The 10,652-nt window shown below is 49.4% G+C and overlaps 1 protein-coding gene across 1 annotated transcript in view; it reads left to right on the forward strand.

Moving 5' to 3' along the window:
* Positions 1–10,652, forward strand: part of LOC308464133 (kinase suppressor of Ras 1-like) — a 120,922-nt gene that overhangs the window by 76,829 nt on the left and 33,441 nt on the right. The window contains 3 exon segments of the mRNA XM_080983314.1: positions 4,490–4,637; positions 6,171–6,623; positions 6,626–6,628. Coding sequence (XP_080839440.1) covers positions 4,490–4,637; positions 6,171–6,623; positions 6,626–6,628 — 604 coding nt within the window.

The following is a 10,652-nucleotide window of genomic DNA, read 5'->3' on the forward strand; positions in this document are numbered from 1 at the left end:
CCCAACCCCCTTTCTTTGCTAGTTTGGGCCGAATGGCATGTTGCATTAATCACACGTTTCACTGCAAGCAGCACCTTCGAGGGCAAATAGCAACTGTGGAAGCGGGAGATTGGAGGTGGGTTTTGGGCAGTGTGCTGGTGGAGGAAAACCACATGCTTGTACTTTGCCAGAGGCACCCTCAAACCTGGATGTAATGGGAAACTTGTAATGTGGAAAGTTGTGGCAGCGCTTGAGAACAGGAGTGTGGTGAGCGAAGAAGATATTGTTCCTGGAAACCTGGATAAAATGCACTCTAGTCTTGGAATAATTGATGGATGCTGCCTTCATTCTAAAAGTTGCTTTCCACCATAATGAGGACTGCATGTTTAGCTTGTTTAACAAAAGTTGAAGTTACGATAGTCAGGGATTTGGTGGGTATCTCAGGGCTTCCTTTTGTGCGTTGCTCCGCTCCTTAAAAATACGTAGGCTGGGCGACAAACCTTCGTCCAGGAGCCTCTGCAAAAGAATCTGGCTGTGTCATTTGTAAAAATGCAAAGGAACTTAATTTGCAGATTGCATCTTTTTTAGACAAAATGTTCCTTAGGACTGTTCTCTCGTGCACACGTGTGCCCGCCGTACTTGCTTGCATGCGCCCCATTTGTATGGTAGCAGCTTTTCTTTCGGATCTGGGTGTGAGCCAGCCCGTTGGTGAGAATTAACAGCGTGTTCCGGAACCCAATTCAGACACCAGATTATGTGCGAAGATGGCAGAATAAAAGAGGGAGGATGCTGCTTTGCCCAGCTTGATAATGATAATAAACAGGCTAGATTGTGCCTGCTGTCAGGGGTACGAGATATTGATGGCATTTCTCATACAAGGACCCCAAAGGCACTTGTGATGTCACTGTTCTTGGTTTCATCTTTACCTTTGTCAAGATTCAAAAGTGTGTTCTGTTTGGGAAAATTAGACGGTTTCAGAACAGGTCTTTTAGGTGCCATTTCCCTTCCTACCTGTCCTTGGCTTTGCTTGCCCACAATGACTTTTAGTCTGTTTGTTTTTGGCAACCTCCAGGTGGTCCCCCCCCAACATTGTGACTACACCACAACATCCTTGGTGTCCAAAAAGCAAAGCACCGCAGCCAGTTGGATGAAACAGGAGTTTGGGCAAATGAGGGCCGATGAGGGGAAGTGACCGCAGAGGCAAAAAAGGGGGGATGGTGCAGAGAAGCAGCGGTTGCTGCCAGGGAAGCAAAAAGGTCCCAAAGAGCATTAAGCATCTAAATATTTGGCAAGGCGTTCCATTTTCAGTAATTTATTTGGCTGCCTTGAATGCTGTTACACAGGCGAGATCCTCCCCATACTTTTAGTGGTTAGGAGGCCGCCTGTTCTCCTCATGGAACTACAGTTCCCAGAGTGGTTTCACAGTCAATTCCTCTGGGAATTGTAGTTCTGTGAGGGAAATAGGGATCTCCTAACAACTCTCTGAACCTTTATCAAACAGCATTCCCCAGGATTCTCTGCGGGGGAGTCATAGCTGTCTAAAGTGGTATGATACTGCCTTAAATGTGTAGTGTAGATGAGGCCTCGGCTGGTTTGCTCTTATGTATGATTGGATCAGGGCCTAAAAACAGGGTTTCCCAAACTTGACTCTCCCGCTGTTTTTGGACTATCACCCCTAACTAGCAGAACCAGCGGTCAGGGATGATGGGAACTGTAGTCCAAGAACAGCTGGGGAGTCAGGTTTGGGAAACCCTGGCCTAAAACTATGCTTCAGCCTGGTTAGAATAATATAGACCTCTGGCTAAGTGTTGTGCCTTGACCCAAGGGCTAGGAAAAGTCAGGACTCCCAGTTGGTATGGGCAGGGTCAGCACCTACAGCCATTTTAGTGTCTCCATGACGCCCTTGAATGTTGTTGTCATTATTTATTCAATTCCTATGCCTCCTTCTATCTGAAGATCACAGGGTGGTGTTGTGTTGAGGCATTGTGTGTGGGGAAAATGGCTTCCCTCAGCAACACCGCAGCAGGCCTTGGGGCCTACATATTATGACGCATGGTTTTGGCTCTCTGGGATCACCTGAGCCTAGAACCAGGAGGATTCTTATGCTCCATCCGTACTATTCATCTAAAGCCCTATTATGCCACTTTAACTGTCATGGCTTCCCCCAGAGAATCCTGGGAACTGTAGTCAGGGGGTTACAGATATGTGGGGTGGTGGTAAAATACAGTTCCCAGGATTCCTTGGCGGACAGCCGTGATGGCTGGAGTCGTACGGCATTGCTTTACATGTATGGTGGAGAGGAGGCCTGAGTTGTGTTTGGCGTCCCAATGTTGAACCTTCCCACAGTCTCCATGGGCTCTATTGCTGTGTGAATTGGGGAACCGGTCCCTGCCCCTTGGAGTCAGCTGGTTCGAGTCTGCACTGCCTGAGGGTGATGCCACCCCAAGTTTCATTTGCGCTCATGTTAAGATGTTTGTTTCGGGGAAAGAGGAGGGAGGGAAGGAAGGAGGAAACGGATTGGAAGCATTCCTAAAAGAAGCAGTTGTCTCGTGCAAGTACATGCTAACTCTGTCCTTATATCATCTGGTGTCGGAACGAGCTTCCGGAACACTCAGCAACTCTCTCGCTTCGTGACTTGGATTCCAGCCTGGTTTTTTAAGTTATCAAACTCTCTTGTTTCTTTTCTTCCCAGCATGCCTCTTGCTTGCATGTGGAGGATCTTCTTCCTCCCTCTTGTCTTCTGTTCTTGGTCTTGGGGGGGTCCAAAAATTGTCTCTTCAGAAGCTGGCATCGCGTAGGGCAAGAGTGGGGAACCTCTAGTCTTCCTGATATCACTGTACTATAACTCCCATCAGCTGCAGCTAGCAGGGATGGTGGCCAGGGAGTTGTAGTTCAGGGCAACAGGTTTTCCCCATCCCTTAGAGCAGCCTTTCTCAACCTGTGGGTCCCCAGATGTTGTTGAACTACAACTCCCATCACCCCTAGCTAGCAAGGCCAGAGCTCAGGGATGATGGGAGTTGTAGTCCAACAACATCTGGGGACCCACAGGTTGAGAACCACTGCCTTAGAGAGTCAAACTAGGACCAGGGAGGATGAGCTTGAATCTCTTCCAGACCATGATTCTCGCTAGGTGACCTTGGGCCCATCGCTTTCGCCCTGAGGAAAATTTGGAAGAGAAAGTTTATTGTTGAAAAAGATATGGCAGTGAAGGGGAAATGGTGGCTGGGCTATAATTCCCATTGGGCCCTGCTAGCATGGCTAATAGCCAGGGATGATGGGAGTTGTAGTCCAGTAACGGATGTTCCTAACCCCCGGTGCAGGGGCCAAGAGTTTGTGCTATGAATCAGGACTTCCCTTGTTTAAATCTCATGTCTGTTATGCCCTTTGGCAAGTCATTCTCTTTCTCAGCCTCGGCCCTCTCCCACCATGTGGGGGATACTAATACTGACTTCACTTACTGTGGGAGGCATAATATCATGAGGATAGGATAGGAAGATGGGGGGAAGTGGAGGTGGGGTGGCAGAGAAATAAAAGGGGGTGTCCCGTTCACTCTGGCCTCTGGCTCCAGCCCTACTTACTGCTTGCACATGAGAAAATGCAATCCTCAGTGGCCAAAATATCCCATGCACCCACTTTGCAGTGTTGTTTGCTAACCATGACAGCTGCAGGGTTGCAGGCAGGGGACTATCTATGAGTCTCTTTTGTACCCTTGAAGGCACTCACTTGTTTGCCCTCTCCCTCTGAACCCAGTCAATATTAGCACCTTTGTGGCTGTGCACATGCTCAGAGACAGGAGGTGAACGCAGGCAGCAACGTCAGAAAGGGTGAGGGGTGGGCCCTCCTGCAAGGGCGTGGGCCTCAGCAGCTGCCCAGTGATGGCTGCTCCCGGCACCAGCCCCATTTGCATGGGCTGAGGTCTAAGCATCCACGTTGGTTGCCCCAGCCGCTTCAGGTGGCAAATGATGCTGAGCTTTTGCAGTATCTTCCGGACCTGCGTACGCGTAAGTGCAATGCTTGGGCGGGCAGTTCTTTGTATATATTTTGGCACAGATGCCACTCCAGGAAAGGCCGGTCATTGCTTACAGGGAGAGTGCAGTGATGGTTGGGCGCAAGTCACAGCCAGCTTTTCCTGCAACTGCCTCGTCACTCTTTCAAAGCCGGGAGCGAGTGACTGGACCGTCCAGTCAGAAACAAATTTCTCGTTGTTCCTTTGTTCGACCTTGTTAAAACACACACACAAACACTCAGAACGAGGCAACGCTCTAGCCAAAGCAGCTGTTGCTTGTCACCAAACGAGCCACACCAGGGACCAAGCTCCTGACCGTGTTCCTTGACCCAGCAATCTGCCTGAGCACGTCTCAACCACATAGCGTGATTAATTCGTTCCCCAAATAGGAGGAGGGTAGGCAGGGGTGGAGACAGGACTCCATCTTCCTGCAAAAGTTTCCTGAACAAATAAATGACAGAGCTTATAAAATCCACGCACACAAACCACTGTTCTTTCTTGCAGAGGATACCGGAGGAGTTGACCCTCGATGCCTTACTGGAAATGGACGAGTCGAAAGTGAAAGACACCATGAAGAGGTGCGGGGCCAGCGCTGAGGAATGCTCCCGGCTCAACGGGGCTCTCGCCTGCTTGCGGAAAGTGACCCGCACAGGTAAGAAGGCTTCATGTGCTGCTCCTGGAGACTAGCGGGTCCTCCAGTGGTAGATCTCTATTTCAGTAAGCAATAGGCAGCCTTGCTGCTAGCGACTGGTAGGGTGGAAGACAAGGAGTCCAACAGCAGGTGGCAGCAGAGGCAATGACAGCTACTGTGTGGTCTGCCTATTGCGATCTATCATAAGATCCTTGCTAGATCAGACCAGAGGTCTATCTAGCCCTGTATCCCAGTGGCCAGCCAGGCACAGATGCCTGCCATACATTTAAAGCACATTCAATGCACTTTGAAAGCGCGTGAGTCCCCGTCCCCCCCGCCAAGAAGCCCAGGAACTGTAGTTTTCCTCCCTCACAGAGCTATAATTCCCAGCACTCTGAACAAACTGCTGCTTCGAGGATTTGTTTGGGGGAAGCCGTGTGGTTTAATTGTGCACCAGGTGTCCTTGTGTGGCATGGGAGGAGGATATATCAGAAGCTGGAGGGGTAACAGGACTTAGTGAGCAGGAAGAGGCTGGGGCAGAGAGCAGTCCAGAGGCAGAGGGAGAAGCAGAGCCTGGAGGGGGGGGGAAGAGGCAGAGATGAAGCAGGCTGCTGAAGAAGCCAGGGGCTCTCCCCCTCCTGCTGCGACCAGCTCCCCTCCCTCCCCCGGTCTCCCAGAACCTGCAGAGGTATGAAGAGTGCGGAGCAGAGACAGAAAAGGCGAAGGAGCCTCAGATTGCTTGGGAAGGACTTGGCTGAGGAAGAGCCTTAGAGAGCAGTGGGAAGGTGGGGATCTTCAGTCCACACAACCACGCCATTGGGGCAAGAGCTTTGGGGAAGAGTTGCTGTGCTCACTAGGCCTGAGCTGTTTTGTTTCCTTGAACCAAGAGTTAATTTCACTGACGCCTTGTGAGTTATTCTGCCTTGATAGTAGGATAGGTAAAGGTAAAGGGACCCCTGACCATAAGGCCTGGTCGTGGCCAACTGTGGGGTTGCGGCACTCATCTTGCTTTATTGGCCAAGGGAGCTGGCGTACAGCTTCCGGATCATGTGGCCAGCATGACTAAGCCACTTCTGGCGAACCAGAGCAGCGCATGGAAATGCTGTTTACCTTCCCACTGGAGCAGTACCTATTTATCTACTTGCACTTTGACGTGCTTTCGAACTGATAGATTGGCAGGAGCAGGGACCGAGCAACGGGAGCTCACTATGTCGCGGGGATTTGAACTGCTTACCTGCTGATTGGCAAGCCCTAGGCTCTGTGGTTTAAACCACAGCACCACCCGTGTCCCGATAGCAGGATGCAAGAGCAATAATCCTCTCTTGCTGATGTTCCCTAGTAGCTGTTGTGTCATCTCCTGATCCTGGACATAGGAATCAGCCACCATGACTTGCAGCTAGTTGGCACCCGCCATAATAATAATAATAATAATTTATTTGTACACCGCCCATCTGGCTGAGCTTCCCCAGCCACTCTGGGCGGCTTCCAACAAAGATTAAGAATACAATCCCTTTTCTTAAAGCCGTCCAATTGCGTTCTCCTTCCCATGTGCAGGTGGAGAGTACAAAGACGACCTGGTGTGGAATCTGCCGGACACACGCCGTGAAGCCAGCTTGATGCCTCCCTCCGAACTTTCCCCCTGCCCCACCTCGCTCACGTGGACTCACGGCAGCTTGACGTCCCTGAAGGGGAACGGCCCACAGGCCCGCTCCGTCTCCACGTCCACGCTCCTGTCTTCCTCGGACCAAGGCCCCCCCGGCAGCGCCGACAGCCTCTTGGAGTCATTTGCTTTCCCCACCCACTGCGGGAGGCGGAACCTCAGGACTCCCCACAGCATCACCATCACGCCCCCCACGACGCCCCAGCTCAAGAGGGGGAAGCCGCCACGGACTCCTCCACCGCCCAGCCGGAAGGTTTTCCAGCTGCTCCCCAACTTCCCCACCCTCACGAGGAGCAAATCCCACGAATCTCAGCTTGGCAACAGGATCGATGAAGTCCCTCCTATGAAGTGAGTATCCAATCCGCTGCATTGTGGTCTTACTATCACACAAGGGTTGCCATTTTGATGAGGCCCTGCCTTACACAGAGTTGAACCCTTGGTTCGTTTTAGCACAATTACTATCCTTTTTTAAAAAAAAAATAAAAAATTGTTTAACAGGATCTGTGTACTGCTTCCTCGTAATTTGAAACCTCAAAGGCGTTTACATTAAGATTATCAGTCAAAAACAAGCATGAAATTTCCCCAACATAAAACCAGCAGTTTAAAAAAATAAACAATATGGAATTGAATTACATATGGAAACATGCCAGATTTACCGTGTCTGGGTATGTTTGCTTAAATAAAATGTTCAGCACGTGCTGAAAACTGACCATTTCGTGTGGGGGTTATGTTCCTGCGCTCCCCCCGCACGCGCAACGGCAGAGTGTGCATAAGCCTGCACCGTCCCCATTACTCCCTCTCCCGTGTCCAAAAGGACTTGTGTGTCAGTGGTCATGTGTCAATTGGATGCACACAAAATGGTTGCCGCCTGTACAGCGAAGGCACCTGCTTAATATCAATGGACAGGGAGTTCCGAAGTGTAGGTACGGTTGCATTGAAGGATCGATTCCTTGCAAGTGCAAGACAGGCATTGTGTGGTGTTTGTAAAAGTGCCTGTTTCACAGATAAAATTGGCCAAATGGATATACACATATATATGGGGTGAGGATATCTTTCAGGTAAACTGGTTCTAAACTGGTTCCTCTTCTGTTAGTATTGCAACGGCGCTAGAAAACCGGCTGTTGCCATCCCCGTTTTACAAATCAAGGAAATAGAGGCTTGAGCTGAGCACTGGCCTGCAGTTGTTTGACCTAAGGTCTCCTCTTTAAAAAGAGATTTGGACTGAAACCCAAAACACACACATATGAACACCCCCTCCTCTCAACAGATTGAATTTTTCTATTTTATTTTTTTGTTCATTTAATTACAACATTTATATACTGCTTAATTGTAAAAAACCCCCCACAAAAAACCAAGAACCTCTAAGCCAGCCTTTCTCAACCTGTGGGTCCCCAGATGTTGTTGAACTACAACTCCCATCACCCCTAGCTAGCAAGGCCAGAGCTCAGGGATGATGGGAGTTGTAGTCCAACAACATCTGGGGACCCACAGGTTGAGAACCGCTGCAAGTCAACAAGTCATATTGGCTTCTTGGAACTAATGCCAAAAATATTGCAAATGAAGCCCAAAGGTGCCTTATTATCAGGAGGGCTGCATTGCTTTGGTTCTGACAATTTGGGAGGAGCCCTAGCAAAATAGACTAGTGGTTGCTTTGCTTGCAGAAGTTCCCAGGTTTCACCTCCAGCATCTGCAAGAAGGGCTGTTCAAAAACTTGGAGAGACTCTGCTGATAAGTGCACAGCCGTAGAGTTGTAGAGTGCACAGCCAATAGAGTTGAAGGGAACCCAAGGGTCATCTAGCCCAACCCCCTGCTATGAAGGAATCTACTTCACCTTTTTTTATCCTAGGCGCTCAAGGTGGTTTACATGGTTCTCTCCCTCCTCATTTAATCCTCACAACAACCTTGTGAGGTAGCCTAGGCCAAGAAGCAGTGACTGGCCCTAGGTCACCCTAGTGAACCTGATGGCCGAGGAGGGATTTGAACCCTGGTCTTTCAGGTCTTGGTCCAATACTCTTAACCACTACACTAAAGGTAAATGGACCCCTGACCATTAGGTCCAATCGTGGCTGACTCTGGGGTTGCTTTATTGGCCGAGGGAGCCAAGCGTACAGCTTCCTGGTCATGTGGCCAGCATGACTAAGCCGTTTCTGGCGAACCAGAGCAGCGCACGGAAACGCTGTTTACCTTCCCGCTGGAGCGGTACCTATTTATCTACTTGCACTTTGACATGCTTTTGAACTGCTAGGTTGGCAGGAGCAGGGACCGAGCAATGGGAGCTCACCGCGTCGCGGGGATTCGAACCGCCGACCTTCTGATCGGCAAGTCCTAGGCTCTGTGGTTTAACCCACAGTGCCACCCGCGTCCAGCCACTACACTACAGTGCCTCATATAAGGTATATGGCAGCTTTGTATACACAGTGGTACATTGGGTTACGTACACTTCAGGTTATAGACGCTTCAGGTTACAGACTCCGCTAACCCAGAAATAGTGCCTCGGGTTAAGAACTTTGCTTCAGGATGAGAACAGAAATCGTGCTCCGGCGGCGTGGCGGCAGCAGGAGGCCCCATTAGCTAAAGTGGTGCTTCAGGTTAAGAACAGTTTCAGGTTAAGAACGGACCTCCGGAAAGAAGTACTTAACCCGAGGTACCACTGTATCTTTGATATATCCCTATGGCTCAAGTCTAACCCCCTGTTTTGTTTTGTTTTTTTCTCTCTCTCTCTTTTAGATTCGGTAAGAGAGGCATTCTTTTGGCAACCTTCTCGCCATCGGTGGAGTGGGGGGTGAAAAAAACATGACCTCCGTAGGTTTAGAGGGTAGCCTTTCACACAACCTTCTGCTTGCCTGCATCTTGCGCATTCTTCAGAACAGTAGGCCCAAGCACTCACGCGGCTGCAATTTCCAGAATCCTCTGGGAAGAGGGGTTGGCTGTTGAACCGCTCTGTGAGGGGAATGTGAGATTGTCTAACATCTTCTCAGCACCCTGAGCAAATTGCAGTTCCTGAGTCTCTTTTTTTTGTGTGGGGGAGGGGGGGGGGAAACGTGTCTGTTAAAGTGGCATCATGGTGCTTTAAATCTGTAGTGTGGATGTGGCCCTGGAACACCACAGGTCGTCTGTCTGTCCCCGTCCTTGTTTTGAACATTCAGGCCTGCTCCCATTGTGTCTAGTCTGGGTTGGCTCTTTATAGGGATGGGTTGTTTTAAAATAGTTGTTTAAAAAAGAAACTGCGTCATGCATGAAAGCTTGGTCTTTAGTGGTGTGGCTGGGCTGAGTGCGAAGTGTGAACAATGACTCATTCGGAGCATGTGAGGAAATTCCAGTGGCAGATAATTTTTACGATTCTTTTGTTCTGCTGCCTTTACTTCCTTTGCCTCTACTGACATGTTGTGCGATGAACCCTAGCAGGTGGGGGGGGGGCTTTTAGTTCAGCAGATGTTGCAGAACTACAACTCCCAACAGCCGCAGGCACTATGGCCAGTGGCCAGGGAAAACAGGAGTTCAGTAACGTCTCGGGGGCCAAAAGTTCCCCGCTCCTGATCTTACCTTTGCTGCCTTTGTTTTAGATTTTTAGCAAACTAAGTGCTACTAAGAGTTCCTTCATTTCATTGCGTCTGCTCTTGAGTAGAACATCCAAAGGCCAGTGGCGGATACAAATACTGTATCTATCCACCTAGAGTAGGAACTTAGTTGGCTAGAACACCCTAACTGTGCTCTGGAGATCCTCTGACTGCCCCCATCTAAAATCCTGCATTCTGTGCTGAAGGTTGCAGGAGACGGACAGGCAAATTACTGTATTTTTCGCCCTATAGGACGCACTTTTTTGCCTCCAAAAATGAAGGGAAAATGTGTGTGCGTCCTATGGGGCGAATGCAGGCTTTCGCTGAGCCTGGGGGGAAAATAATTTTTTTTCTTTATTCCCCCCCCAAAACTAGGTGCGCCCTATGGGCCGGTGCACCCTATAGGGCAAAAATACGGTAGGTACTCAAAATAAAAGGGCACATTTATTTTTCTACGTGGTGTCAGGCTCTAGAGAATTTTAGGTAACAGTGAAAGGTAGAAAAGACAGTGGTGGAGGAGAATGAGGGTGTTACCTGGTCCTTACCTTGTGATGTCAGAAAATCCCATTGCAGATGGAGACGGAAGCAGAAATTGCAGCAATTTGCATGTTCATCGAAGGCCAGGAATGGAAAATCACACAAGCAAATATGGCGTAGCACCCACTCTTCTTGTGGAGCTTTCTTTAGTTTGCAAATGTTACATCATAAAACATTATTCTATTTGCTGCATTATTCTTTTACATTACTCTTGTGCTGAAATGCACTGAAATTGATTGCCTATTTATTATGTTAGTTTCAGCCATGGGACAAAAAATTTCT

Source organism: Podarcis pityusensis (genome assembly GCF_964106645.2).
Source record: "Podarcis pityusensis genome assembly, chromosome: 15".
Taxonomy (NCBI): Eukaryota; Metazoa; Chordata; class Lepidosauria; order Squamata; family Lacertidae; genus Podarcis; species Podarcis pityusensis.